This window comes from Hippoglossus stenolepis, chromosome 7, assembly GCF_022539355.2.
Source record: "Hippoglossus stenolepis isolate QCI-W04-F060 chromosome 7, HSTE1.2, whole genome shotgun sequence".
Classification (NCBI taxonomy): Eukaryota; Metazoa; Chordata; class Actinopteri; order Pleuronectiformes; family Pleuronectidae; genus Hippoglossus; species Hippoglossus stenolepis.
The window spans coordinates 12157367-12184689 of NC_061489.1; the positions used below are offsets into that span (position 1 = coordinate 12157367).

The 27323-nt window shown below is 43.0% G+C and overlaps 3 protein-coding genes across 7 annotated transcripts; all 3 read right to left on the bottom strand.

Annotated features, from left to right (window-relative positions):
- Positions 1-42: 42 nt before the first annotated feature.
- zgc:66447 (SLAIN motif-containing protein-like) lies at positions 43-11138 on the bottom strand. Of its 3 annotated transcripts, none has more exons than XM_035160677.1 (9): positions 10810-11135; positions 9308-9963; positions 6537-6673; positions 5118-5243; positions 3132-3272; positions 2578-2907; positions 2298-2441; positions 1155-1452; positions 43-1069 (listed from the first exon to the last, which is right to left on the bottom strand). In XM_035160677.1, exons 2-9 carry the CDS (start codon positions 9949-9951, stop codon positions 1015-1017), a joined length of 1875 nt encoding a protein of 624 aa, XP_035016568.1. In that variant the 5' UTR covers positions 9952-9963; positions 10810-11135; the 3' UTR covers positions 43-1014. The 3 variants fall into 3 exon arrangements, with proteins under 3 accessions (XP_035016568.1, XP_035016567.1, XP_035016569.1); XM_035160676.1 differs by having other exon boundaries at positions 9308-9960; positions 10810-11134; XM_035160678.1 differs by lacking the exon at positions 2298-2441 and having other exon boundaries at positions 9308-9960; positions 10810-11138.
- A 4152-nt stretch (positions 11139-15290) lies between these two features.
- Positions 15291-20702, bottom strand: LOC118112726 (solute carrier family 25 member 53). The gene is made up of 4 exons (XM_035162248.2): positions 20275-20702; positions 17520-19885; positions 16570-16690; positions 15291-15739 (listed from the first exon to the last, which is right to left on the bottom strand). The coding sequence occupies exon 2, from the start codon at positions 19876-19878 to the stop codon at positions 18997-18999; it is 882 nt and encodes a 293-aa protein (XP_035018139.1). The 5' UTR covers positions 19879-19885; positions 20275-20702; the 3' UTR covers positions 15291-15739; positions 16570-16690; positions 17520-18996.
- Positions 20703-21322: 620 nt separating this feature from the next.
- Positions 21323-26461, bottom strand: prps1b (phosphoribosyl pyrophosphate synthetase 1B). Of its 3 annotated transcripts, none has more exons than XM_035161448.2 (7): positions 26144-26461; positions 25626-25815; positions 24905-25003; positions 24519-24643; positions 24145-24318; positions 23767-23926; positions 21323-22389 (listed from the first exon to the last, which is right to left on the bottom strand). In XM_035161448.2, the coding sequence occupies exons 1-7, from the start codon at positions 26263-26265 to the stop codon at positions 22297-22299; spliced, it is 963 nt and encodes a 320-aa protein (XP_035017339.1). In that variant the 5' UTR covers positions 26266-26461; the 3' UTR covers positions 21323-22296. The 3 variants fall into 3 exon arrangements, with proteins under 3 accessions (XP_035017339.1, XP_035017340.1, XP_035017341.1); XM_035161449.2 differs by having other exon boundaries at positions 25632-25815; positions 26144-26460; XM_035161450.2 differs by lacking the exon at positions 25626-25815 and having other exon boundaries at positions 26144-26283.
- Positions 26462-27323: the final 862 nt, after the last annotated feature.

Sequence of the window (27323 nt, forward strand, 5' to 3'; positions counted from 1 at the left end):
ATAGGCTTGGTATGCATGGATTAAAAATAAGCAGAGACGCTCTTAAAGGTTCAGGGTAGACTTTATTTCTTTTAATTGCAGCTCCTAATTGTCAGAGGCACTCTGCAAGAGGGTGCATAGCTGTGTAAGGCACACGGCCTTCGTGCATAAACATCTTTGTTACAGTGGTATCCAAAAGCAGACACACCTCTAGATATGCAGTAGAAATGCCTGGAAAACACAGTACGTTAACAGTACCTTCAATGACTCGGTATTACTTCTGGAATTAGAAAATTTTGCAGCTGAAATGCACATTGGCACACATTTCTTTTTCTTTTTTTAAATATATATTCATGAGGACAGTGTTGTTGAGGAGTTGCATTGCCGTGTTAGCAAAGAGCAAAACACAAATACAACACAAACATAAGATAACTTCACTTTGAACCACTCAAACATACATAATAATCCACACAGATCATCATGGGACACATGGAAGATTTGTCAAATTGCAGTTACACGACGATGGCAAAGGCTGGAGGTAAAAGGGAAAAACAAAACCAAGCATGCAACACTCAGCACCTTCATCTAGTAGGAATTCACAAAAAAATGAACAAACCAGCAATATCTTCATTTGAATTGTCTTCATAGCAATTACATCTATAGAACAATAATTAAAACCATTTATATTCCAGCAGTTTCTCACAGTTACCATAGAAAAATAAGTAAAATTGACACAAACAAATCTTCTGGAAGCTCAGAGTTGGTCCGTATAACAAGTGGAGGAAGCATGTGTGCCTTTTTTTGTCTGCCTACACGTCCTCTGTGTGTGTGTGGGTTGACAAATGTTTCATGCGAGAGAAATTGACGAGTTTCAACTATGAATCCAGTGCAGCCCAGTTCTCCAGTCCAGAATGGGGGAAGGCTGTAAGACACTGGTGCGGAAACAGTGGCTGTGTTTTTGTTATATTCTGAGAGGTAAAGGGGAGCGGTCAGGTGAAGACTGCAGCAGTGAACATCCTTCATCACCGATCCGACTCAGTAGCAGCCATCTTTCCAAGATTCATCTGATAGTCGTGTCACGCCCAAAGACCTATAAAAAAAAAAAAAGAAGTGTTAGTTTAAGTAAGAGTTATTTGCCATTTGTTTCGCTGCAGTCCTTAATATATGAATTTCACCTTCTGGTTGGCTGGGACAGTTTACTCCTGGTGGATGCGGCTGGCCCAGCCTGGCCTTGGCCCACAGCAGACCTCCCTGGCCCGGTTGACGCTCTCCCAGGTACGTAGGCTCTGCCATTGGCTGAGCCCGGGGACTGGACCCTGCGGCCCCCTCCCGCAGGCGGTCCTTGGATGACAGGCAGACCTCGTGAAGGCTGACGGCTGGCTGCCATGGGGCCTACTGGACTGACGGCTTTAACTGGAGTCCGCAGGGAGAGTGGAGACTGGCCATTGCTACGCATTCGACTACCAGCCATACCTTAAGTGGAAGAAAGGCACAAGCGGTTTAATGGACTCTCAATCCAGATTGTTTCTTTAAGACAAGAAAAATAATAAATTATCCGATATTTGAAATCTAAATCTGATTTATTTTTTCAGTCTGGTGTTACTTGTATATCAAAAGAAAAGTGCTATATGAAAGGTTTATTATTCATTTCGACATTTGGACAGGCCTAGGAACATCAGTGCTGAATTATCAAGGATAAATCTTGAGCAGAGACAGGTACACATAGAGGGCAGGTGTTCTGCCTGCTGAGGATGGTATAAACTTTATAGATGTTTTGATGGTCTACCAACAATGGCCCATAAACTCTATGTAATTAATGGGAAACAATGGCCCTATAAAGTTTACTTTAGGAGGTGGCATTAGGAGAGCACATTACCCTGCCAAGCTGATTGGCCACTTTATCACCATAGTCTATACATGTAGTGAGATCAGATACAGTGGAATGTAACCTTCATGGCAGGAGTACATATAAAATGCCTAAATTGCCCCTAAAGGCTGTCAAAGCAGTATTGTAAAAAAGCAAACGTGTGACAATAATGCGTATAAGATCATGTGCATCCTTATCCTTGTGTGTCTCAACATAAGAAAACGGGAACCTAAACAGAATAATTAAATTGTTTCGTAGCACTACTTTATTCCAAATCCTACCTTTAAGAAGCTTCACCTTGTCCTATCGGGCAAACCTTACCTGTGGTCATGCAGAGGTTAAGAGGAGGTAATGTGGAAGGAAAAAAGTGACACTATACAGAGGGCAAGACAAATACAGGTGCCATTATGTGGGCGGAGTGGTGCGGACCAGGTGAGGAGGGCAGGGTTACCTGTGGAGGGGGACTGAGTCAGGTGGGACATGCGGTTGCCAGAGCTCTGGAGGTTAGCCTCCATGCTGCGGCTGTTTCTGACTGCTTCCAGGGAACGTAGGCTGGTGCGGGGGGCCAGATTAGGCATGCTGTGTCTCAACTCCTCTGGAACCACACATATACAACACATTTAACAACAGAACGCACATAGTCACACCTTTGGTACAACAACAATCTCTGGGATCGTCACTCTAATCTTCCTAGCATAGGTTGCTGTGAACTATTACGGGTTATTCCCTACCTTCACTCTTGGCAAATTTAATCAGCTCTGCACTGGGGCCCTGGAGAGATCGTCTTGGTGTTCTTGAGCGTGGGGCCCCGAGTCGGCTGCTGTATTCCTGACCGTGGTTGGAGGTGGAGGGGGACAGGCACCGGGGTGAACCTAAGGGCGAGGGGCTGAAGTGATGCCGTCGCTGGGGAATGGAGCAGAACTCATCCTCCTCGTCTTCCAGGCTGTAAGTGTCAAATTCTTGATCGCTGTAGGTGCCAGCCCGGCGCAAGGACTGAAGAGATGCTGTGGAGCTGCGGCGTGATGCAGTCGCTGAGCTGGAGGCATAATCCTGCCTGAGACCTGACAGAAAAATTTGAAAGTTAAAAAAGGGAAAAACTGCATTGACATACAGATTCATGCTCAACCTTTGACCTACCGAGGTGTACGGAAATATTTGCACTGACACTGCCTGTGCTAGTCTAGTCTCTTACATCACCGGTTGTCATTTACAACCCTCCGCTCTCTAGAGTTTGGAAACAAAATTACAGGTGACGTCCTGCACACCATGTGACACCTCTACTCACTCTCTTCCTGTAGGCGAGCCATGATCTGGACATCAGTGAGATCCTGCAGCTTGTAGCCCATAGAGATGGAGTCATCTGATGTGCTGAGCTCACTGTCTATAGAAGACTGGGAGCTCAGGGCTGACTGCATGCTTGTGACACCTGTAAGCACAGCGGGATGCCTGTTACAACAAGCTGCATCTCACTCATCAATGACAGCAACATTGAACATGTGTTCTGCTACTCTGTTGGTAAGAAAGAAAGATGCCTTAAATTCATTGCTGGATTTTTAAAACTGCACACGTTTGTGATCAAGCAATAGCCATGCTAGTCTGGGACATGGTAAGATAAACTGTTATTTGTGTCATATATATATACATACATACACACATATATTCATGACACAAATAACAGTTTATCTTAAGTTTCAAATAATGAAGAATGAACGCATGTCTGAGTAATCTCCGTCAAAACCTCAGTCTACAACACCAGGCTCAGATGGGATCGGACAGTAAAAATGGAGTCCGAGGTGCACTCTAACTCACCCTGACAGAGCACACGCAGCGCTGCCTGTATAATACATAAGGCATTGGACAGACCAATGCTAACGTTTAAGAATCTAGGATATAAATTAAGACGACAGCTCTGTTTAACAAACACATTTTTCATGTTAAACAACATATCTCTGCAAACCAAACACCCTCCAGCCTGTTCCAGCAGCATCAGTCTGGAAAGGACTGTCTGGTGATGATTATGTTGCCCAGAGAAAGCTGTGTGCAAGCACCCCCCGCCAGACGTGTCTGTCGGACACAGGCCCAACACTTGGAGACAAACAGGAAGTGACAGCATCATCTGGAGGGCACTTGGTTATATAAAAAGTCTGGGATTAGATTTGGCCTCTGCCCACAAGCCAAGCATGTACACATCCATGCAAAGATTTGTTATTCACAGGGTTTTCTCAACAACATTAAGAAAAGTGCATCTTCACACAGTGTCAGGTGCTGTGAGGCAACGTGAGGAATAACAAAAGTGCAAAGTGACGGCAACCCACAATCCCCACAACAAAATCAAAAGCACCAACATGAAACAGTATACTTCACACAGGTTAGAATCACCACAGACCTGCAGTACACCAGTGTTTTCACCCCCCCCCAAAGTATAAACCACATATACTTTACATCATAACTGACCATCTTCCAAAGTAGATCAATACTTCAATTCAAGATAAGTTGACATGCTTGAGGTAAACAATCAATTACAGTGAACATTATGTCTGGTTATATTTTTTTTACCTCCACCAAGGAGAATATGTTTTTATCTGCGTTTGTTTGTCTGTTTGTTAGCAGGGTTACACCAAAAAACACTGTACAGATTAGGGTCAGGAAAGAACCCATTCAAATGTGTCCAACAATTTAATGGGAAGTATGCGCTCTACTGAAAACTTGTTCTAGTTGGTTTTTATCTTACAGTGAACTATGTAATTTTTGTACAGTAGTTGGATACTGGTCTACCACTTAGGAGCTGGCAGAGTGAACAGCAACCTTTATGCAAGAGGCAACTAAATACACATTTGCCCTTTCAGAACATCTGTATTTACATATTGTTCTTTGTTGTCTAATCTAACTCCTGAATTCACTGCTGTTCAGCAGACAGCAATTTAGTCTAATAATGTTCACTGGAATACTTTGCTTTTTCATATAACAATTTTTTGTTGATTGTAGTACAATAATAAAATAAACAATAAAAAAATAAACAAAAAACAATGGCTACCTTTGGGAAATGGTTATTTATAATGTACAGAATATGTGTTATATAATAAAACGTGCAAAAATGCTTTAAATACTCCCAGTAAGATCCCAGAGAGAACCCAGAGAGAACCCACTGCTGATGCATTAGTGCACACACACACACGGTATCAACTGACCTACATCTTTACAATAACTGACGTCAATCCCATTGTTGTGTAGAGCAGAAAATAAGGAGCGGTGTGTTAATATCATGCCATACCTGAGCTGCCACAGGTTAGTAGGGATTTGTTAGTTGATTTGTGGTACCCAGGAGAGATCAGGCCTGATCCTGCCGAGCCTGCCTCAGCTGACGGGCTGCTGTACATGTTCCTCCATCGAGACGTATCTGGGGACAGGAGAGAAATGTCAGACAGTTTGGGAGAATCTACACACTTGATGACATGAGCGGCTTTGAAATTTCCTGGAGGGGCTGTATGTGAGAAAGCGTGTGTCAGAGTCAGCTGCCTCCGACAGTCTCCAACACGTTTCTAACACGAGACACACACAAAACTGAAAAAGAAAATAAATACAAATATCTAAGGATGAAAGGAAGACGCAGACGAAGATGTCAACTTAGAAAGACAGCGTCAAATGCTTTTGGTGATCAGGGTGGATGGTGGTGCTGATGTGCTGTAAACAAAAACATGTGACCTCAGAGCTGAATGTATACGTTATGTTCTGCCTCCTGTATGATCTACACACATTTTCCTGTTGTTGTGAACAACTGGCCCTAATACTCAGGAGAATGTTCGGACCCAATTTTCCTGACATTTTCCGGAAACATGTCTGAAACAGCTACAGAGACACATACAAACATGAGGTTGGGATAAGTGTATATGATATTAGATGAGTACAGAATAATATTATAGACATATACAATATGTAGTCTAAATGTCAAATTTACTTGACACAAGAACTTTGAGAGTAACTGTTGAAACATTTCCCTGCAAACTGTAAGTAAAAAAAGAATAGAATTCAATTAAAACAAAGTAACTTTTCATTCACCTTTATTGCCAACCCTATAGTTTCTGCAGTTAGACTGAAACCAGCTGCACGTCAACTGGCAGTTTCATGTCCCAGTGCTACCGTTTTAAAAAGGAGAGCTGACCCAGAGGGAGGAGAAGGTAATTCAACCCAGCCTGTGACTTCATGTAGTCATTCAGCCCTGGTGTGAATAACTTTGTTGTTCAGCTTTTGCAGTGTGCAGGAGGTAGGAGCTGCGAGCAGGATTAATAATGAATAGGGCCTGTTGGATCAGACACAAACTTCTGTCCACACTATGCAAACTTTCACGGTGGTGCGTGAGCATTGTCAGTTGACTTGCACGCATACAAATGCATGCTGATGCACAGTGGAGGCGAACTGTAAATAAGAAAGCAGCACAGCCACATGAAGAGGGGAAGAATGAGATGCTGAATTAGTAACCTTAAACCTGATTTGGGTCAAAAGTCGCCAAGGAAGCAACTTGCGACTCGGATAACTTCAGTTACGAAAGTTTGCTCATTTAAAAAACGTTTTTTGTTCATCTAAGGGTTTCCAATGGAAATTATTTAAAATACAGATGAATAATTACTCAGTTTGAGGCATTCCAAACTATTTCATACAAAAAAATACACATATATGTTTGGTAAACTCATACTCTGATCCAAGCGGTTGATCAGGGTCCGACAAGCCTTCTCTGTCTCTGGGCTGCGATGGTCGAGAACCTGCCGACACCATTTCAGTGGAGACTCTGGGCCCGCATCTGCTACTTGCTTTTTAGGAGACACATATAACCTGAGGAGAGAGGGCAGAAAAGAGTAAACCTCATTATTACTATTAAAAAAAACAAGCAACATTAAAGGCTGAAGCAGAAAGCCTGCTTTACTTCTTTGTGAAAGATGCTTGTCAAAGGTGTAAGTAAGTGCAGAGCTGTAAGTAAGATTAGTGTGAACCACAGGAGGGTGAAGTATGCACTTAATGGCACTGAACATGCCATGTACAGTATGATTTGTTTTGCACAAAGTGTGACATACACTTGACTGAGCGCAGGCAGAAAGTTACGCCCAAACACTGAATGGTCTTGTGGCTACAGCACAGCAACATCTCGCACCAAACAAACAACCAGGCTGTTCTGTTAAAAGTCAGTGATGTAATGAGTGAGCAAATATTTGAAGTAAGTAATGCATCTTTGACCATCCTTATCACAGCCTCCTGTCCGACCTGGTCCAAACCTCAATCTACAGCTACTAATGCTAGCATCTTAGTAAAATAATGGTGGACAAGTAAAAAAAAAAAAACTATGTGAAAATATCTTGCGCACAAACCCAAAGGAAGTTATTATATTAAAAAATGACTCAATATTTGAAATGCAAGTTCTCATACGTGCAGCTATCACTGTGCATTACTTTCCGCTACAAGAGAAAATCTTCAGTCACACCTGAGAAACGGCCCGCGTGCCATCAAACCACATCACCATCTGAAAACAACGCTTTGTGATGCTTTGTCTGCAATATGTCCAGTGTTGCCCCAGCGAGAGCAAACAGCCATTAAGTTCACCGCAGTGCTTTTGAAGAGTTGGTCACGTGGGCTGATCCTTTTGAGTTCCATACACGGAAAGGACCCCGAGTGACCGGTTCTGGACCGTTCAACCACAAATCATATTCCCATCGGCCAAACACAAAGGGGGCCATTTCCCACAGGGAATGAGCACAAATATAGAGAGCAATATTCAGGTCACAAAAACACAGCTACTCTGTGTGTGGGGGGAGAGTGGGTGAGAGCTGCCTCTTTCATACACTAATCCTGTGTTGGATGAGGAATAATGATGCATGTTCTGCCTGTGTTTGATGCAGTCACACCACAGTTTTGATTCCAGGTTGGGACGCAGCTGATGCCATTCACATAAGTTCACATAGTTCACGTAGTTTTAACCATAGTTCCAAAATATCACTGCTACACCTACAAATTATACCAGACCTTGCAGAAACATATGTCATGTGAGGGGCTGAGATTATACTAGAAACAATATACTAATTCTATGACAACTTTAAACTTAACCCTATAGTTACTATATAAAATATTTACGGGGGGAAACACTGCATGTCTGATCTAATACAGTTGCGATCCAGTGTGGGAATACCACCTGATGTTTCTGATCTTAGATCATCTAATTATACTCTTCCACCCGATTCTACGAATCCAAAAACCTGTAACTAGAAAACCAGCAGTTGCTGCCAGTGTTTCTGTGCCTGCCGCGGTCTGGTCACACGGGGAGGCCCTCCGATCACATGCTGTGCAATCCCACCCAAAGCAGTTTAGCCATGTGGCAGCATCCTGCCCAGAGCAGATCAGATTATGTTGTTGGAAGGGATTATTGGATGTTTTGGCTATGATAACCTCACAAAGCACACATGGTATGGCTAATGATGTGAAATTGAAAAAAATAAGTCATGAATGGTCTGGCTGTTAAGCTTCATGGCTGAGCTGCGTAAGTAGCCGACACAATATGGTGCCTGTTTTAGGCAAAGCAACGCCCACAGCATAAAAAAACATGGCCGGTCTGATCATAAACATAAAGATAGAATGGATATTATTAATAATTAACTTTCTGTTTGTGTTCCTTAATGTAATTACAATGGTCACGTTACAGGAACTGAGCAAAGTTCATATTGTTTAAAAAACAACAGTGTTTTTTTAACAAGCTTTAACCTGACCTGCATTCAGGAATGAGCTCATTCAGATACAACTATGTTAATCTTTAGTACATTATGTAACAAGGCTTATGGTTTGCAGATCTATATCAGGTCAACTTGTAATTATTATCAATGTAACTATTATTAAGAAGAATCTCCTTTAGAGCAGATGGGTCGAACCGTCCACGCAGGACGCAAGAGAGGAGCAGCTTCTCCCTCTCGTATTCACGTCAACTCCTTCTGCAACCACACAGGCTGCCGTTTCTTTTGCCTCCGCCACATCACCTCAATTTCTTCTTCCCTCACTCTCCTCCTTCACTAGCACTCTATATCACCTCCTTGTTTGCCACCGTAAAGCAAAACACAGCTTGTTTCTGTGTATAGGGAGAAAAAGCTATTTCTGTGTCAGCCCAGAGCTGAGTCTAATTTTAAATCTAAATACCCTAATGCTACAGTACATAGTCACTGGGCTCCAGGGGAGTGATGCACTTAAAAATCAGAGGTTAAAATTAAAAGCTCCAGCCACTCATCTGGCTGAGGGGCTCCTGTAAGATCTTAACAGGGAACTTTAAATTAAATGTGGCATCATCAGAAATCTATTTGTATACAATGGTATTGTATACATTACATTTGCAAAGGTGTCAGTGCAGCAATCGGCTCTAACCAGGTGTTATTTAACTATATGTTAGGTAACAAGAATATTAAAGGGATGCATAGTGCAGCGGATGAAACGTACCAGCTGTCCTCATCCTCTACTGCTGCGCACTCATCCTCCAAATCCAGGACATCCACCTCATCCAGTGCAGTTTGGTCCACCCCTGAGTCGCTTTCTGCAAGTGTCTCTGACTCATAACTGTCCTGAGAGGGGCTCTCTGGTGTATGCCCTTGGGTATCCACCGCTCCGTTGCTGTAGGTCAAGGTGAGAAACCCCCCACACTGACCCCGATCCTCGTCTTCATCCTCCTCTTCTTCCAGCCTGTTGGTCACAGGTAGAGGCGACATCTCCTCGCTGCTGCTGTTGCTGTCCTGTGGGGGCGACAGCTCAAAGTCTGTGCTGCCCAGCTCACCGCTCTGCTCCAACCTGAGGCACGGGTGGGTCAGCCCCTCGTTGATGTTGGCGGCCGCTGTGACGTTGCTGTTGCCGCTGGCACCTCTGTGGATGATGGCCTTATTGCTCCCCCTGGTGCGCAGGGTCTCATTCTGGACCTCCAGCCTGCGGACAAGCTCCTGTAGCTTTCGGACCTCCTCCAGCTCCACCCCTGCCAGGTGTTGGCCCCCCTCCACTTCCTCCGAGCACCCGGACTTGGAGCTCTCCATGAGCCCGGTGGGGCTGCCACTGTCAGGCTGGGGGACCACACTGGCACTGTCCGGGACCACCATCCTCCTACTCTGCTGGAGGACATGGCAACATTCATGGGATGCATAATGAGGAGCAGCTGGATCATGCACAACACAGAAAACATGCTAGACTAAGCTTGATGTGACTACAAGAAGAAGCCTGTGTTTCAAGTTAAAGGCCATCATGCTACTGAAGGGACAGCAGTAAGACAACTCAACCACACACAGATTAGGTAGCACAGCTGAGAACAGGAGTCCAGCCTCTGGACCTGGAAGTTGGTTCGTTTACAAACATCCGGACAACAGGTTGTGTTTATAAGGAGAATCACATTTCTTCTGTTTACCCTGGTTATATGATGACTTAAGAAAATGTCTGTTCAAAATCCAGAAATGTCGTGATGCTGACAGAATAGCATGGTTGCTTGGTTTTACTGCTCATCATGAGTTGACTGCCTCTGTTTCTACATCCTGGAAAAAAGTCAGGGTGGTTTATTTGTTTAGTATCGTTGTTGATGCTGCAACTCTGGTGTTCTTTTTTGAATTCTCTTCCTATGAAGCGGTGTCTTGTGCGCCTGTGGTTCTAAGCTGGGCACCAAACAACAATAACAAAAATCAACCCACGGCTGCTCGGGTTCAATCACATGTGTGTGCTTGTTATCACACAGGAAGCGCCAGTATCACAGCTAAAAAGGCAGCAAACAATCTCTATTATTTACATGGCGACGTGAGGTTGCTAACTCAGCGTCAAGCTAGCGCCATGAAGACGCTGTGCATCGATACATTAACCTGGGAGCTCCACGGCAGCAGCTACAATGTGAGTAAGGAAACCACGCGTGTGTGTGTTGGGAATAGCCTGGTTGGTGTTAGCTGTGCTAGCATATGCTACCAGAGGAGTCCTACCGGTGAGTGAGCCGTGTTGTCCCAGCGAGCTTGCCCGCCGCTCCGAGCTCAAACTCCCCGGAGCTCCAGCGGTCGCATGAGTGAAGCCGCTAATTACGAGCGGGCGAAAGGGCTCCAGAGCCGGGCGGTGATTGTCAGGAACACACCGGGGATGTGAGCTCCCTGGTCGGCTAGTCCATGCTCTCTTGTTGCTGCCGCTGCGCCGCCGATAGCGTTGATCACATCGCTCGCCGCTAACTAGCTTGTTGGTGGAGTTGAGTTACAGACACTCACACGCACGCACACACGCTGAGTGAACAGACCTGCAGCAGCAGCAGCAGCACCTCCCCCCTCTCTACGGGGGGGTTTAGCGCCCCCTGTGGAGGAGATGTGGTACTGCAGTGGCATCTCCAGCCCACTGACCTCAGTAGGTTGAGTTCTATGCAGGAGGAGTTCCTAACACTGCTTTCAGACACGCACTGAGCTCCCCTGAAATGATCTGGAAGGAGTGAGGGGCTCCGGAGTTTGTCCTGCCAGGCCCCAAGTAAAAACTCTGCAGAACGTCTGAGTGAAAGGCTCCAGACTTTCTCCGGAGTTTCTCCTGCCACCCCCCCACCAGTAAAAGCTCTGGATAACGTCCGAGTGAAAGTCTCCGGACTTTCTCCGGAGTTTCTCCTGCCACCCCCACCAGTAAAAGCTCTGGATAACGTCCGAGTGAAAGTCTCCGGATTTCTCCTGCCAGCCCCCCAGTAAAAACTCTGCATAATGTCTGAGACAAGTGAGAGGCGCCGGACACTCTCCAGAGGTGCTGCATGTGGTAACGCAAATTTCTGAGTGCAACACTCTGGACTTTCTTTACAGTATACCCTGCCGGCCCACTAGAAAAACTCTACATAATGTCCGATTGAGAGGCTCCAGACAGAAGCAAATGGGAATCCAAATGTCTGAGTGAGAGCCTGTGGATTTTCTACAGAGTTTCTCCTACCAGCCCTTTTAAAAAAAACTCTAAATGAGCCCTGTGAGAACACAGCAGGGGATCCTCAGAGGAATCACTAATGGCGAATGGGCATGTTGATAATATTTCTCACACGCAACGGATGCAAAATTAATAAAAACCAAAAAGAATACAAATATCTCAGAATTAAAAAGAGGTGGCATACATTCCGTATCGACGAAGATTTCAAATGAGCTTTGGCAATGGGGGCCTACGCCATTGTTGATGTGCTGCAAACCAAAACATGTGATCTCTGCAGCTGAATTTATATGTTAGGTCCTGCCTCAGCCTGCTGCACCACCCCTCACCTGAACAGATTCCTGAGTTGGTGTGAATGTGTCTGGCCAGAGAATCTACTGCTGCGTTGCTCATATGTGAAAGAAAAATTCCGGAAAAAGTCCAGACCCCATTGTGCGAGCGCGCAACAAGTCCAGAGTCTATTTCTGAAAAAGACTTCAGGAGTTCTTTACATTAGTAAAGTTTTAATATTAGTGTCTTGTGGATGTAAAAATAATTGAACGTCAAATAATTTTCTCCAGTGAAACTCATTCAGAACAGGAATTGTTGTTATTGGCTCCTGAACACAAACAGTCAAATACTCCCATCTACTGGAGAGCTGTCTATATACATTACAGAAATCTATGCCTTGCGTTAGATTGTAATTTAAGCTTTGGGCAGCGTGTCGATAAACTTAAGTATGTTTTATTTTTAAATTAATTTAAGATATGTCAACATTTAAAGATAAAGAAACAATTTGGCATGCTTTTATCTTCTAGGATTACTGCAAAAAAAAAATTGTTTTTAAAGAGCTAATTTAAGTTTACAGGTTGGAACACACCTCGCCTTGCAGAGCTTTTATCCCCTTACAGCCCTGAAATAAGAATGCCAAGGCTCTGACGCATCCTACCTGAGAAAATACAGCAGGCTGAGTCAATCGTTTTCTTTGAATCAAAACTTAAAACATACTATTATCGTACCGCATTCCCTGATTCTAGTTTTTATTATTGTAAAGAGAGGTCATGATTAAATTTCTCCTACACGTTTACTTTAAAAAAAAAAAGTCTAACTTTGTTTTTATGTTATTTTGATGTGTTTTTACTAGTGTGTGTAACTTTGTTTTGAGAAATGCTCTAAAAATTGTAATATTATTATCATTGTTTGCTTTGTGTAACCTCCATTGTAGCCATGGGGTGTCGCTGTTAACATATTGTTGCAATCATCGCTGTATCTGAGCCAGAAAAGAGTGAAGCAAACAATTATTCTGCAATGATTAATGACAGTGGAGAATTGCAGTCATTCTACAATAGATAAATATAAATAAAAAAGGAAAACTATCTCATTGACTTTTTTAAAATGTAATTTAAAGTGCCCTAAGTAAAATTGATATTTCAAACACGATGATTATTCCACAGCTGGATCCCAGAAACCCTAACCCTGTGGTCATGTTGTCTCCACGCAAATACCAGGTCTTGCTTAGACAATGCATTCGATAATGCCAATGTTAGAGTGCTAAAGAAAAGAGAACAATAAGTTATGGTTTCAATAAATGCGACAAAGCAGTTAAAGGTGTTATAAACTGAGAACAGACATTGAGGTCCTGCAGTTAAGTTTATGGAGCGGTTGTTTTCCTTCATTTATCTTCCTCGTCCTCTTTCAGGAAGCTGTGACAGAACTCAAACTACCTGAATAACCTGTTTTGTAAGCGACAATAATATGTTGTTGCAGGAAAAAGCATGCATTAAACACAGAATACATCAGAATACTGGCGAACACTTAGGAAGCAGTAGTCCTGTGATAATGCACTAATTAAGCATACATTTAATGTGAAGTGTGATATTGGCCTTTTGGCTTCATGTTTGGTTTAAGGACGTAAACTGACTCTACCACCTATCATTAAGCTTTGTCCTCATCTGACCTGTCTTCTTGTGCTGCAATCTCTCCCTGTCACAGAGCACCGACAAGCCTGATCCTGAAGGATTTCTGGAAGAGACAGCAACACGCATTCCTTCACTTCATGCAGATTCATAAAAGCTCTCACGCCTCTTGGAAAGTAATGTAGGTTTAATATCTGACAATCTCCCTTATAACTGAATTACTGTTGTATATCTGTACAACTCATCATAATCCTGGTAAGTAAAATCCAACTGAAGCCAGCTCGAGGATACAAAGTATGTGTATGATCTCAAGTAGTTGCATGTTGCTGTATGGGCATGTTTCAGCAGGCCTGTGGTGGAAAAACACAGCCTCCTCTACCTTGAGCAATCAACGTACATAGGGATGGAATAAAAGCTCAGCTATTGATCTGTGAGACGCGTGGCTATGTCTTCGGTATGGGCTCTCCAAAGCACATCTATACTGCAGCTTCATGTGCACATGCTGCTGTTCATCTCCTTCATTCTAACAGTACACACGAAGTCCCTGCATGTTGAAACTAAATTCGGACATCAAAAGTCACTGTCAGCATAAACCAAATATCATGTTGTCAGTCTGGAATGTGCAACACCTGCAGCTCACCCACTCCCTTTTCTTCAGCAGGCTAGAACCTGTTGTAAATCTAGATGCAGGAGGCCTTCGGGGGGGTGATTCATTGAACCATTCAAAAACAAACAAACATATATTTGTAGGTCACGAGCAGCCACGGAAAACTGACTATGCATGCTCATGAAGAAGAATAACTGGACATTGCTACAATATTTGATTCAAGAGAACTTTCATGTCTATTTTATTTATTTATTTCGTACATAGAGCAGTGAAAGAGTGTACGTTTTCCCTTGTGTGCTGAGTAGTGGACATGAGGAGAGTGATAATGAATTCTTTCCTAAAGTCCTGTGACTTCCAATATAAAAAATCTGTAAATCATGTGCGTTGGTTAGTGGTTTGCACTTTTGCATCACAGGTAGCAGGCTCGAGGTATTTCTGTGTGGAGTTTGCATGTTCTCCCCTGTCTGAGTGGGTTTTCTTCCGGCTTCCTCCCACAGTTCATGCCATGCAGATTGGTGATAGGTGAATCGGAGACTTTAAATTGTTCGTCAATGTGAATGTGAGCATGAATAGTTGTTTGTCTCAGTGGGTTGGTCCTGTGATGCTGTCCAGGATGTGCCCCGCCTCTCGCCCCAATAGACTCTTCATTAAAAATCATTAGGTTAATTAATAGACTATTCTTGGTGTCAGTTTTATGTTGCAAACTTCATTTGTCCTTGCAAAAGGCTGACAAAAATACACTTATGTAGCTGGAGCGCTGTAAAGATGATTGACACTGCTGAAATGTCAATCTCACACCCTCTTACACCAGAAATAGGGAACATTTTGCAATAACTGAGTATGGACAAGTGCTAATTATAGATATTTTCATTTTTGTTTTCCACTTGTGTCCATTAGAAACAATCTTGTCCTAATAAATATGTTATATTTTATATGATGTTATATTTTCTAATAAATTCCTGAACTTAACATGACGCTGTGAAGGACAGTTTGATAAAATATACACAAATGCAACTCAAGCAAAACATTTTAGCATTGATTTTTTTATTTAAAAAAAAAACCCATTTTTTTTATGGCACGATTTAGCAGTATACGTGTGGTATTGTTAACACAGCAGGATCTTTGATGGATTTCCATTGATACAGTTGTTTGTTTGTATTTAAGCTACGCCCTGTCATATCTTTATTACTCTCTTTTCGGTCATTGCATGGAAAAAAGCCCGGAAAATACATCTATTGAATTCATTTACTTTGGGATCACAGACCGATTTTTTCCCGTAGCATCAACCCAAACACCATTTATAATCAAACATGGCAGCGTGGAAAACAGAGACAGAGGCGGAGCTGATGGGCAGGATTCCTGTCTGGTGTACGGGCACATAAGGGGGCAGGCGTGGAGAAGAGGAATCATGGCCGGCATGTTTTGGTTACTTCTTCACATTTAGTTCTTGATTTTGTTTCTTCTCCTCTTCAATGTCTGTGTGATCACAAGGCAGAGACACAAATTAGGTAATCAGTATGAGTCTGGATGTTGTCAGGACAAGAAAACAAACTGATATCTCTACACATTGCAATATCTGATGCACACACCACAGAACAATCATAATCTGAAGCATCACTGTCAAATATTGTAGCTCAAAATGTTTTGATCTCCGAAGAAAACTGGTTCCTACATTTCTCAGAAAGCAACTCAGTGGATGCTTGCCACACCCTTCGGGTTCCACACTCTGTTTGGGCTTTCTCTTATTATATGTTAAATTCAAAGTTCAATATTTGAAAAGCTTACATGCACCAGCAGTGTGTGCTAATGCTGCTGCTGCTTTCCCACTGACATACCAGTCGGTTGGGATTGTTAGTCAGCTGGGAGCCTCTCAGCCTCTGGAAGGAAAGGACGAGCACTTTGCCTCACTTTCACATAAACACACCAGATTTGAAGTGGGTCGCTTATTATTATTATTTTACTATATGCTGTATAATCTGTGCCTCATTGGCATGTGACAGCATTTTACATTTGGGGGGTATGAAGCTCCATCTCCTCCAGAGCAGAAAGAGATCTTGTAATAGGTGGATGAAGTGGGGTTGTGTGTTTCTTGTGAACATGCTGGCACTAAGGAAGCACACTCAGGTAGCAAGGTGTGTTGCTCCAGTTAATTAGTAATGCACTGTTTGCAGTTCATTGAGGTTCATGACAAACAGGGAGGCGCTGACTATGTAGAATAATGAGCTAAGGAGAAGGCAAAACCTGGATGGAGGCTGGATTACATGGACTTTTGTTAAGAGCACACTTCTTTACCCCTAAGCACCTACCTTTACTGGTTGGTAACAATGTGCTTTCTTTTGTAGTAATCCGTTTTAGGCTACCCTTGTTAAAGTCCTTGACTGCAGCAACATCGGGCTTAGGGGGTGGCACATCCATGTTGAAAGAGTTCTAATGGAGAAAAGAGGGAGAGGGGGAGAGAGTGTTTCATCACTGAAGATGTTATCTGCAGTGCGTGTCAATGCATGTACACCAATCAAGCCACACCTCAGTTAAAAAAGACAGGACTGGGCCGAACTCTGGGATTAGGTAACCAGTCACAAGAAACAACATGCACTTTACCACCTACCTGCCCACAATGAACAAACAGCTCTAATGTGGTGTCATATTTCATGGCACTGTTACTTACAGGTATTCAGTTCCACAAGAGAGACCTGGTCATTACTGACACATGTTGTATAATTATTTGCATTCACATGTGATCATTGAAGAGATTTCCGTAATATCAAACAAACACCTGGAGGGATAAGATAACAGCAATGAAGGAAGAAAATGTAAATTTTTATGTTTTAACGACATAACTTTATTCCCACAGGAATTGACTGAATCCAAAAGTCCATGTTTACTGCACAGTTTATTCTGCTCATGGTTTTGCATAAATCCAAAGAAATCCAGAGATTGCATTTAGATGCAGTGCCAGGTAGCCTATAATATTATAACAATGTCCACACCTTCACATTGTAAATCACAGCAAAAAGCAACCTGAAATAATAATGAGCAAGTCCCGCACACAGTGTTTTCATGCAAAGGAATGCAGCCCCTTCAGGTACAGTACCCTATACACGCCCCACAGAACAACAGAGAAATAAGCAGTACAGTAAGAGTATCAGCATGGTTTATACCAGGCATAACCACTATACACTCTAATAGATAGAAGAAAGTCTTATGATTAATAATGCTTTTTAAATGCATGATTGAAGAGAGATCCATCTCAGTTTACCTGGTGAAGGCTGCGCAGTGACAATGTCCTCTACAGGTAGGGTGCGTCTGTGTAATCCGTGCAAAGCCAACGGTTTAAATAGAGACAACACGCCCTTCTGCAAGCCTACGTGGAACCCACTGCTCCATCTCCCATTGGCTAGCCCACAGGAGGAGTTCTAATTGGACACCCTCCCTGTCTGGCTTCCCGGAGATATTATGGGTTGCTCCATGAGCACCTTTCGTCCGCCCCTGTCCCCGGCTCCAGCGCACTGAGCTCCCATTGTTGATGGAGTGGATGACTTCATGTTGTCTTTTTTTTTAACACAGTACCATCTAGTGGACTGATTATAATATAACACAATCTGACAAAAAAAAACAAATCCTCCAGAATAGTGTGTGAACGGCAAAGACACAACAGAATCCACTTCAGGGAATGTTAGATAAGATTAGTTTATTAATGCACTTTCCTGGGACAGTTATTCTCGATTTACATGTATACACTGAGATTACAGACAGACTGTGGACAATTTATCTTTCACTGAGACTTATTTTGTGAATAATAAACATATTTATTTCATCCATGCATGGTTCTAGTCTGATTGCAGAGGTTAATGGAGCATGTCCCACACCAGGCGAGAGGCAGGATACACCCTGTGTGGATTGACAGAGTGTAGCAGTGATATACTGCCCGATTCGGATTGTTGGCCAGGACCCTCATGCTGTGAGGTACCAGTGCTGACCCCTGAGTCATAACGTATTTGTCACAGCCCTTTAAATAAACAAATCCTATTTTAAAACATAAAAACTTGACAATGTAACTTAAACATTCATTCAACCGCATAATGTAGGACCGGAAGTAAATAAAGCAGCAGAGGATGAGATATCCTGACTTTGGTCCCTTTTAAGACTCTGGTCCTAAAAATTATGGCTCTACCCTTTTCCCTATAATGCAACATTTTGCTAGACCCTCCATGCCTTGTAAATAACCCACCAACAAAATACACATTTCGTAATACAGACTTTCTGTTATAAAGTTGTCTTCAAGCTTAAAAATGACATAAATACTCATCAAAAGCTGCAGAGGACATTTTCACATAAACTGACATTGAGTTTTAGCTGAATTTCCCCTTTAAGAAAAATGAAAATACAAGGCAATTGTGATTCCCTAGCACCATATAATATACTGCACAAATAACTTTGTCTAACGATAAATCCTCACCCACCATCTCAGAGACAGGGACTCAAGTCCTGGCAGTGGTGCGTTAACTTTGGCTTGTGGATTCAGCAGTGTTTGCTGGTTTGAAACAGAGGATGATCACACCCGTGTACTTGCTGGACTCCTGTTGACTGGATGAGGCACTTGCACAAGGACAAAATTAGGTCTTGGGATATTTTCAAGGGAGAATGCTACAGTAATATTATATTTGAAAATAAATTCAAAGAGACTAGTTTAACCTGGCAATTTGAGATCTCTCAGAGAGTTCCTCTGCGTCTTCTCAGCCCGAGAGTTTCTGCTGTCTGTCATAGATAGCAGTGGTGATTCCCCATGTGATGCATGATCTTAAAATAACAAGGGAGCCTCCTCGGTAAAGCAGAGCCACACTCTGCTCCCGAGACATCCACAGCATCCTCCAACAAGCCATGACCCCTTTCACCTCTCCTTCCACCTGTGCCTGCATGTTTGCCACCAGCACAGAGAGCGGGTAGATTGCCAAGCTGCTTGCCATGGAGGTCAGCGCCCCTGATACAAAAGAGGAAGCCATTGGATGGGCCCACTCTCCCGCCACAGTAGCACATACGGGCCCCTTCAGACCAAAGTAGATGGAGCAGCCAAGAGCATTGCGGGCCGCGATGGGCAGGAAGGCTCTGTAGTACCCAAGGGTAAGCCTCTGTGCCCTCAGCCTGACAAGAACACTCTTCAGGGTGGGTAGATCACGGTCGTTCCGGCCATTCTGCAACACATTTTGCACGCGCTCAAAGGGGGTAAACACCACAGCTTCCACCAGACCTGCACCAAACCCAGCCAGAGCAGGCAGGGCAGAGGTGGAGATGACACTTTGGGATGATAGCGAGAGTTGGTGGTGGATAGCTTCCTGAAGACCGAACAGCAGGGTGCCATTCAGTGTCTTCATCAGTAACGGTGGCGCCACTCCCCTGAAGAGCTTCCTAGGCCCCTCTTTGAAGAGCTGTCCCACTGCCTTGGGAAAAGGTTGGTTGTGGATTTGCTGACGGAAAACAGTCTTGTAGACAGGGAAGGCAACGATGGTGGGGAGGGTGGACAGCAAGCTGGACATCCCTCCATTCAGGAAGCACTGGAAATTAAACTTTGAGCGCCCGAGGCCCTCTTCGTCTTCTTCGTGGTCAGGACTTGGTTTCATGCTTAAGCTATAGGTAGGAATGAGAACAGAGATCATTTCAGGCATGCACTGATCCCGGAGGTCATTCCTAATGAAACTGAAAATGGATGATGATCACACGTCGAATTTCACACCAAAATAAGCACTATTAGAGACTTATAAATATCAAGAATTTAAACATTAAGGGCACAATCTAGGGTAAAGTAAACAACAATTTGTACAATTTAGATGAAACCGACTAGTGACATTATAGTTTACCAGTTTACCTGGCTAAGCTATAGGCAGGGAGGAAAGAAATTATGAAAATGAAAATGAAAATGAAAGAGGACCACACGTCGAATTTCAAATAAATGGCACCTAAATAACATCTGGTATGTAATTTAATCATAAACATATAAGAAAGAGACATTGACTCACCCCGTGTGCTATCGCCAGGTCAGGAAAACAGTCAAGTGTATGTGGAGCGTCGTGTCGACTATGATTTCCTCCCTCTCTGTTGAGAAGTGAAAGCGCGGCAGGGAGGCGCTTAGTGATTTCCGTTCATCTTCACACACGTTCGATTCCGGTCTCTGTTTCCAGCCGAAAATATAACTGTCAAATCTGATGGAGGATAATTCTCTCGGTGCACTGTCTGTGATTGGCCCGCTTCTTCAACAATAGCCATTGGTCAGGACCGGAGACGTCTTCTGCTCTGGGATTGGTTGTTTCGCCCATCGCTTTAAACCCCCCCCGTTAGGAATAAGGGCGAGTCCGGCGAAAACACAGCTGCACTTATAATGTGGTCCTCTTTAACAAATGGGAAAGTGGGAATTAGACATTATACTAAAAAAGTGAAGGAATTTCACAGATGATGGCACTGACCATGTAATTTTGACCAGTTTTTTTTTGTCACAGGAAATCATTAATTATCACATCACTGGCTACACTTACACTGAACGTCTTCAGTCCAAAACACTATAGAAAAATTACAGTTCTAATTCTCATCTCTCTATGAATATTTACCATCATGAAATTATATATAACAAATATATATCATATATTCAATTATTTGATGTGTTGTATTTAATAAAATTTTTATAAACCATATATTACTTGTTTTCTAATAATTTCTGCAATTATAAGAGCTTTTATAAAAAATTTTAAAAATACAATATATGTTCACTTCATATCTGAATCGTGATTATCATTTATTACTGCATTGCTAATTCCTTGATTTAAATTCCACCTACCTTAATTGAGCATGTTTTCTTTGAAGCTACATTTGATCCTATATTTATCTTGTTAACCACACTGTTTTAATTTTACTCACACCATTATACTTGCACATGCATTTATCAATGCTGTTTGTGGTTTATAGTGGTATGTTCTGAAATGTGTCTTTTTCAATAATCAGCTTTTACTAATGCATTTATAAAAATAGGTTATATAGTTTTAGACAATCACATAAATAACAAAACAAACAGTGTTAAAGATTTTATGCATATTCAATTTTATTAAGAACACACCCTCAGATATCTGGCGCATTCATCCTACTGAAAAAGTAAACACAAACACTTGGAATATGCACATTAATGACAAAACCTTCATCCTGACATACAAAAACACAGTGAGAGAGAGAGAAAAAAGCAGGTGAAATTTCTGAAGGAAGCTCCAGCCCGCAGAGACCCCAAGCTAAAAACCTGACAGCTTCTCTATAGAAAGGATAAATCCTGGACACTGGGCAAACCCCACTCAATGAGGGCACCTCAAGAGCTGAAAGAAACATCCCCAAACGTCTCCAGCCTGTTTGGAAACGTGCACGCTCTTCATCCAGTGACAAAATAAAGATAAATCTGTGGTTGAGGGAGGGTGAAAGACGGGTGGAAAAAGTAATTTCATTTCAGGCTGTTGAGGCACTCTTGGTTGAGTGGAGCTTCAGTGGCACTGTAAACTAGTTCAGTACACATTCACTTCATTATAATGTAATCAGCAGAAGATACAAGAGCAACATGAAAAACTACACTCTTTCATAGTAACAAAAAAGCACTGTAACAGCTTTATTTGCCAGATGCTTCTCCTGACCACTGGGACCTGTCAGGTATAATGATACAAGCTCTTTGACAACAGACTGAAGGGACTCCCTGAGAGGAACAAATGGTCAGGAGAAACTCTGACTTATGTTATGAAGCAGACAAAGTTTGTCTTGGATAAACGTATTCATCCATAATACAATAAATAAGCTGGTGCCCCGCACACAAATGGACACTCTTCATAGGGCAAAGGAACTCAAGGGAGCGGGGTCAGCATTAGTAACAGACAAAACAGAACAAAATCCTTCCTTTTTCGTAATTTTTTCTTTTTTATGGTTAGTTAGCTGAACATCTTTGATAATGGTTGTGTTGTGGTTGGGGCAACTCCCTCTTATTTGGTGTAACAGCACAAACGTTTATATACCACTTGTTACAAGGGGACATGGCTGAACAGGTATGACACCGACTCGCCGTTGTGAGTTCTACGGATGGCCTCTGCAAGGATCATGGAGATGTCAATGACCTGGAGGTAGAGAAGATGGGAAGTTGTGAGGAAAACTGGACTACTGACAGACCATTGATGCTATATGCAGGTCTTCTATAAAATAAAAACAAAACAGTAAACCAGAAAAAAACCAAAATAGTCTCGGAAAAAAACATCCACTTTTTATGAAATTAAATATTTTAGTTTTTACATCAACAAAAGACAATCAAACCTAGAAGGCCCATCGGAGAGCAAACCACCACCAAGGTAAACCCCCATCAAAACTCCTGGATCAGCCAGTTTATCCAAAACTACTCCATAAAACTAATGGATTTTTCCTTTGTTCATGCCCCATGGCTTCAAAGATATTTCATGGAAATCTGTTCAGTAGTTTTAATACTGCTAATCGATAGACAGACACAAGTGATTGCATTACCTCTTGGGCGGTGGTGATAACTGCATTTTCCACTTTCAAAGTAATTAGGGAACATGTCATCTGCTCACTTGTGTATTTTTAATAGTTTGGGACAACAATGGAGCTCTATCACAGAGTGGAATGAGCCGGTGACATGTTCCTTCATTGCTTTGAATGTGGAAAATGCAGTTATTAGCACCACCTAAGAGGTTATGAAATTACAATATGTAATATTGGTGTATCAAACACCTTGACGTTGGTTGCCACCTGCCAATAAACAGCATGAAAAAGAAGATCAGTCCCACATTGTCCATTTGTGCCAGACGCTCAAACGTGTTAAAGTGCTTTTAGGTCAATTGTCGATTATACGCTTGTGAATCTTGCTGTTAGCTGCAGTTTCGTTTCATGTAGTTCAGAGATAAACTCTGCTTTGGTTTCACTCCCACTGACACACCCTAATGAAACTGCATCTCTGACTTAAGTTTAGGTCACAGAGGAGAGCATTGAAAAACCCAACCTTGAGAAGGCCCCTAAAATCGACTGGACCACCAGAATCTACTGTAGCAGCAGCTTGGTTGAAACAAAAGAGCTAACACCCTTTCCAGAGAAACCTCTGCAGTGGTTCAAGCTTCACCAGCTGAGCCCTCCTCTTGAAGCTGTGGTCATTATTATGGATCACTCATAAGTCAACGTGACGAAGAAGAATAGTGTAATGTGCTTCCTTTGGCTCCGTAACTGACTGCTGTTGCTTTTCAGCCATAGATATCCTTTGGTGTGTGTGTGTGTGTGTATGTATAATAAAAAAATTATTCATACATGTATCCTGGACCCCCAATCAGAAGGATCCGCCTAAAAATGTTATGGTAATTGGTACAGTAGTTTGCGCAATCTTGCTAACAGACAGACAAATAAACAAACTTAAAAGAAAACATAGTATCGTTAATGCAAGTAATAACTAGTTGCACACTTGCATAAGTCAGAAGTAAATATGGTATCCTGACCTGAATTTTGGGACAGTGTTTCATCTTCTCCTCCTGAGGGATCGTATTGGTGACAACCACAGCTTCAAAGCAGGCATTGTTGATACGTGAGATAGCTGGGCCAGAGAAGATGCCATGGGTAAGGATAGCATACACCTTGGTGGCACCGGCAGAAATGAGTCTAAGGGGATAAAAACAGTAAAGAATTACATACCTCCACATCCCTGGATATATTGGGGAACAGAGGTCCCTATATGAAATTCAGTTATTGATCTCTTTGTATAGTTTGACACCCAGTCCACAGTAACCACAGTCCTCCACCTGACTGTAGTCAAGTTCTTTCTTATGCTGTAAAGTTCCAAATTTATTTTTTAACAGTAAATAATAGTTAAGGCTTACTTGTCAGCAGCATGGCAGACTGTGCCACATGTGTCTGCCATGTCATCAACTAGAATGGCTACCCGATCGGTCACATCTCCGACGAGAACCATGCGGTCTACCTCGTTTGCTTTTTTCCTCTCCTTGTGAATAAGAGCAAAGTCCACATTCAGCCTGTCAGCTATAGAGGTGACCCTGCAAGACGAAAGAGTTGTCCATGAGTTACAGCTGGTGTGGATAACAAAGGGTATAAAACAGTAAATGTACAAGTCAAATTTGAGCCCTGTCAGAGATAGGTTCACTCAACAAAAGTTTAACCTTCAATGAATTAGATGTGTTGAGATTAAACTATACACAAGGGGGGAAACCCATAGTCAATGGCCTAGCACGCATACCTTTTGGCTCCTCCTGCATCAGGTGAGACAATGACACAATTTTTCCATTCAAGGATGTTCTCCTTGATCCATTTCAGCACCGCTGGCTCTGCATACAAGTTATCAACTGGGATATCAAAGAATCCCTGGAAGAAAGATTAATACAGATAAATAGACTGGGGTAGGAGGAGCTAAACATCTACTAGGTGCTGGCAGGAATAGAAGGCTCCCCTCTCCCTTTGCTGATATATAAAAGTCAGGCAAGGAGAGTCTAGTTTCTAACATATTATCTCCAAAATCCGGCACAAACAGGTTTAGAACGCATACAAAAAATATATAACCCTAAGGGCTGATTAGTGGCAAGATGGTGACGCTTTTCTGTTAAGGTCCCATTCTGGGTCGCTCACCTGTATCTGTGAGGCGTGCAAGTCCATGGTGATGATATGGTCGGCGCCTGAGACTGACAACATGTTGGCCACCAACTTGGCAGAGATAGGAGCACGGCTCTACGATGAAAATAGATCTCTTCAGTCACATGGAATAAGTGGACTGGCAAGCATGGCTAGCTTCTAAAAATAACACTAAACTGAGAGCGTAACACATCAGTCAATTATATTGCAATACACATAACTATAAACCTCAATGTATTAATGTGACAATACTTTCTTTACATCTATTAATACCGTCACTCAATATTTAGCACAGCAAAAAACATCCACTGTGTAAATGCTAAACAGATTGAGGCGTTCACTTTATATTTTGCTACATCATGTTAAATATATTCAGGGCAAAAATATAGCAATTATTGTTCATAACATTCATCATAATATCAAAAGATCACTTCTACTTATAAAGATACAGATTTAGATTTGTTTTTTTAAAACATGCAGAACATTCCAGTCATGCAGGATGATTAAAATGATGTGAGAGCAGCCAGGAGAAGCATGAGATGGGAAGTGCAGTTGATTCATCGGAGCACACAGAACGAAGGGAGCGGCAAACAAACAACACAAATAATAAAGCAGATAAGCCTCGTTGAGACTTTGTTGATGGACATGGGTGGCAAGCTTCTTGTCATGATGCTGGATGGCAAATGGCATGACAGAAGGAAGTAGACATATCCCTCACCCCCACCTTGTCCTTCTTGTCTTGCCGGGCGTAGGGGAAGCAGGGGATGACAGCGGTGACCCTGGAGGCCGAGGCGATCTTGCAGGCGTTTATCATGATCAGCAGCTCCATCAAATTATCGTTGATCTCGCCACAGCCGCTCTGCACGATGTAGACATCCTCCCCACGCACGCTCTCCCCGATCTCCACGCTGCCAGGGCGACAAGCAACAAACAGAGATCAGCGCCATGGAGCGAACGCACCGTGGGCAGGCGAGAGATGGATGAGGCGGAGTAAACAATGGCTGGTGTGTGCGTGTGGTCTGGTCTGCAAGGTGGTGGAGGCTAATGGACGCTGGCTCTTCACATTGTACCCTCAGCTCCTTGCTCAGAATTAGCAGAGCGGTTGTCAGTTAGCATGACTGCTCAGGCGTGCGCGGACTACAAGTACCCATGGACACCGCGCCTGGTTACATACGCGTCGCTGGTCTAACTGCGTTCACCGCCGAATAAAGCAACACCAGGATGATAACAACTCACCATGTCTCCTGGTTGCTGAATTTCTTCGTGACAACCTTCCCCAGCTCGAGACCCAGGCGGTCTGCTATTTTCTGAGACAGGTCCGGATGTGAGCTACCGCTGAATATTTTGATGTTCGGCATTTTGTTGCGGTCCAGGGCGTCGTTCAGTCCGAGGCGGCGGGCGGGTCCGGCGGAGGTCGAAGAGTCGGCGATGGCGACTGGGAATCGCTCAACTGTCTCAGAGCTACAGCGCGGTTCTCTACCTATCCACCATTATGGCCCACATGTCACGCGTGCGGCAGGCTGTCCATCCCCCCGGAGCGGCGCGCACGCTTTCACTTACGTCCGTGCCGCGGTGACGTCACTCCGCCCTGAGCATAGATCAGCGGGAGCACGTGAGCGCGCTGAGCTCAGCGACTTTAGCTAATGAGCACAACGAGTAAGCTAAAATACAAGGAGACAGATAAAACCACTTTTAGCTGCCTCTTATCCTCCGGTTTTACATTTCCATTGCCTCTGATAAATGATCTATTTTTAAAACATGTTTATTAGCTCTTACATATTATTAATGTTTGGCAACTTTTGTGTTTCCTGCATGTGGGGGAAACTTTCCCCTTGTTAGCTAAATCTAACTTTCTCCGTTTAGCAGAGACGTGTGCCTGGTTTTACCTTCAGGACCCCAGAGTCATGGCATGGTGAGCTTATGGACGAGCTATAATAAAGGGAAGTGTCTTCCAGAGGTAAGAATGAAACATACAGGGACAGCACTGCTAATTTAACTCCATCGCATCTTTTCTGTGAAGACGTTTCACATGCGGACATAGTAGGAAACAAGTGTTTGCTAAAGACAGTAACAATCGCTGAGTTTTATTCACCTGTCACAATAAGCCATGGCAGTGAGCCAACATGCGTAATACCAGGACTCTGAAACCAAAGCAGCTAAATGATTCTGAATTCCCTTTTAATTCACATCTGACATCGTCCGATCGAGACACATGGAAATCTCCACCGTGCATAAACTAATAACAGTTGCCGTGGCATATTACCGCATGTTGAGGTGGGTTAAATTGTGTGTGTTTTATTCTAGATCTACATCCACTGACGGTTATATTTTCACTGGATTATCTTCTGTTTGGTTTAGGCAAAGAGGAACTCTGGCTGGTACTGGGCTTAGATACAATCCTATTTTCAAATAGCAC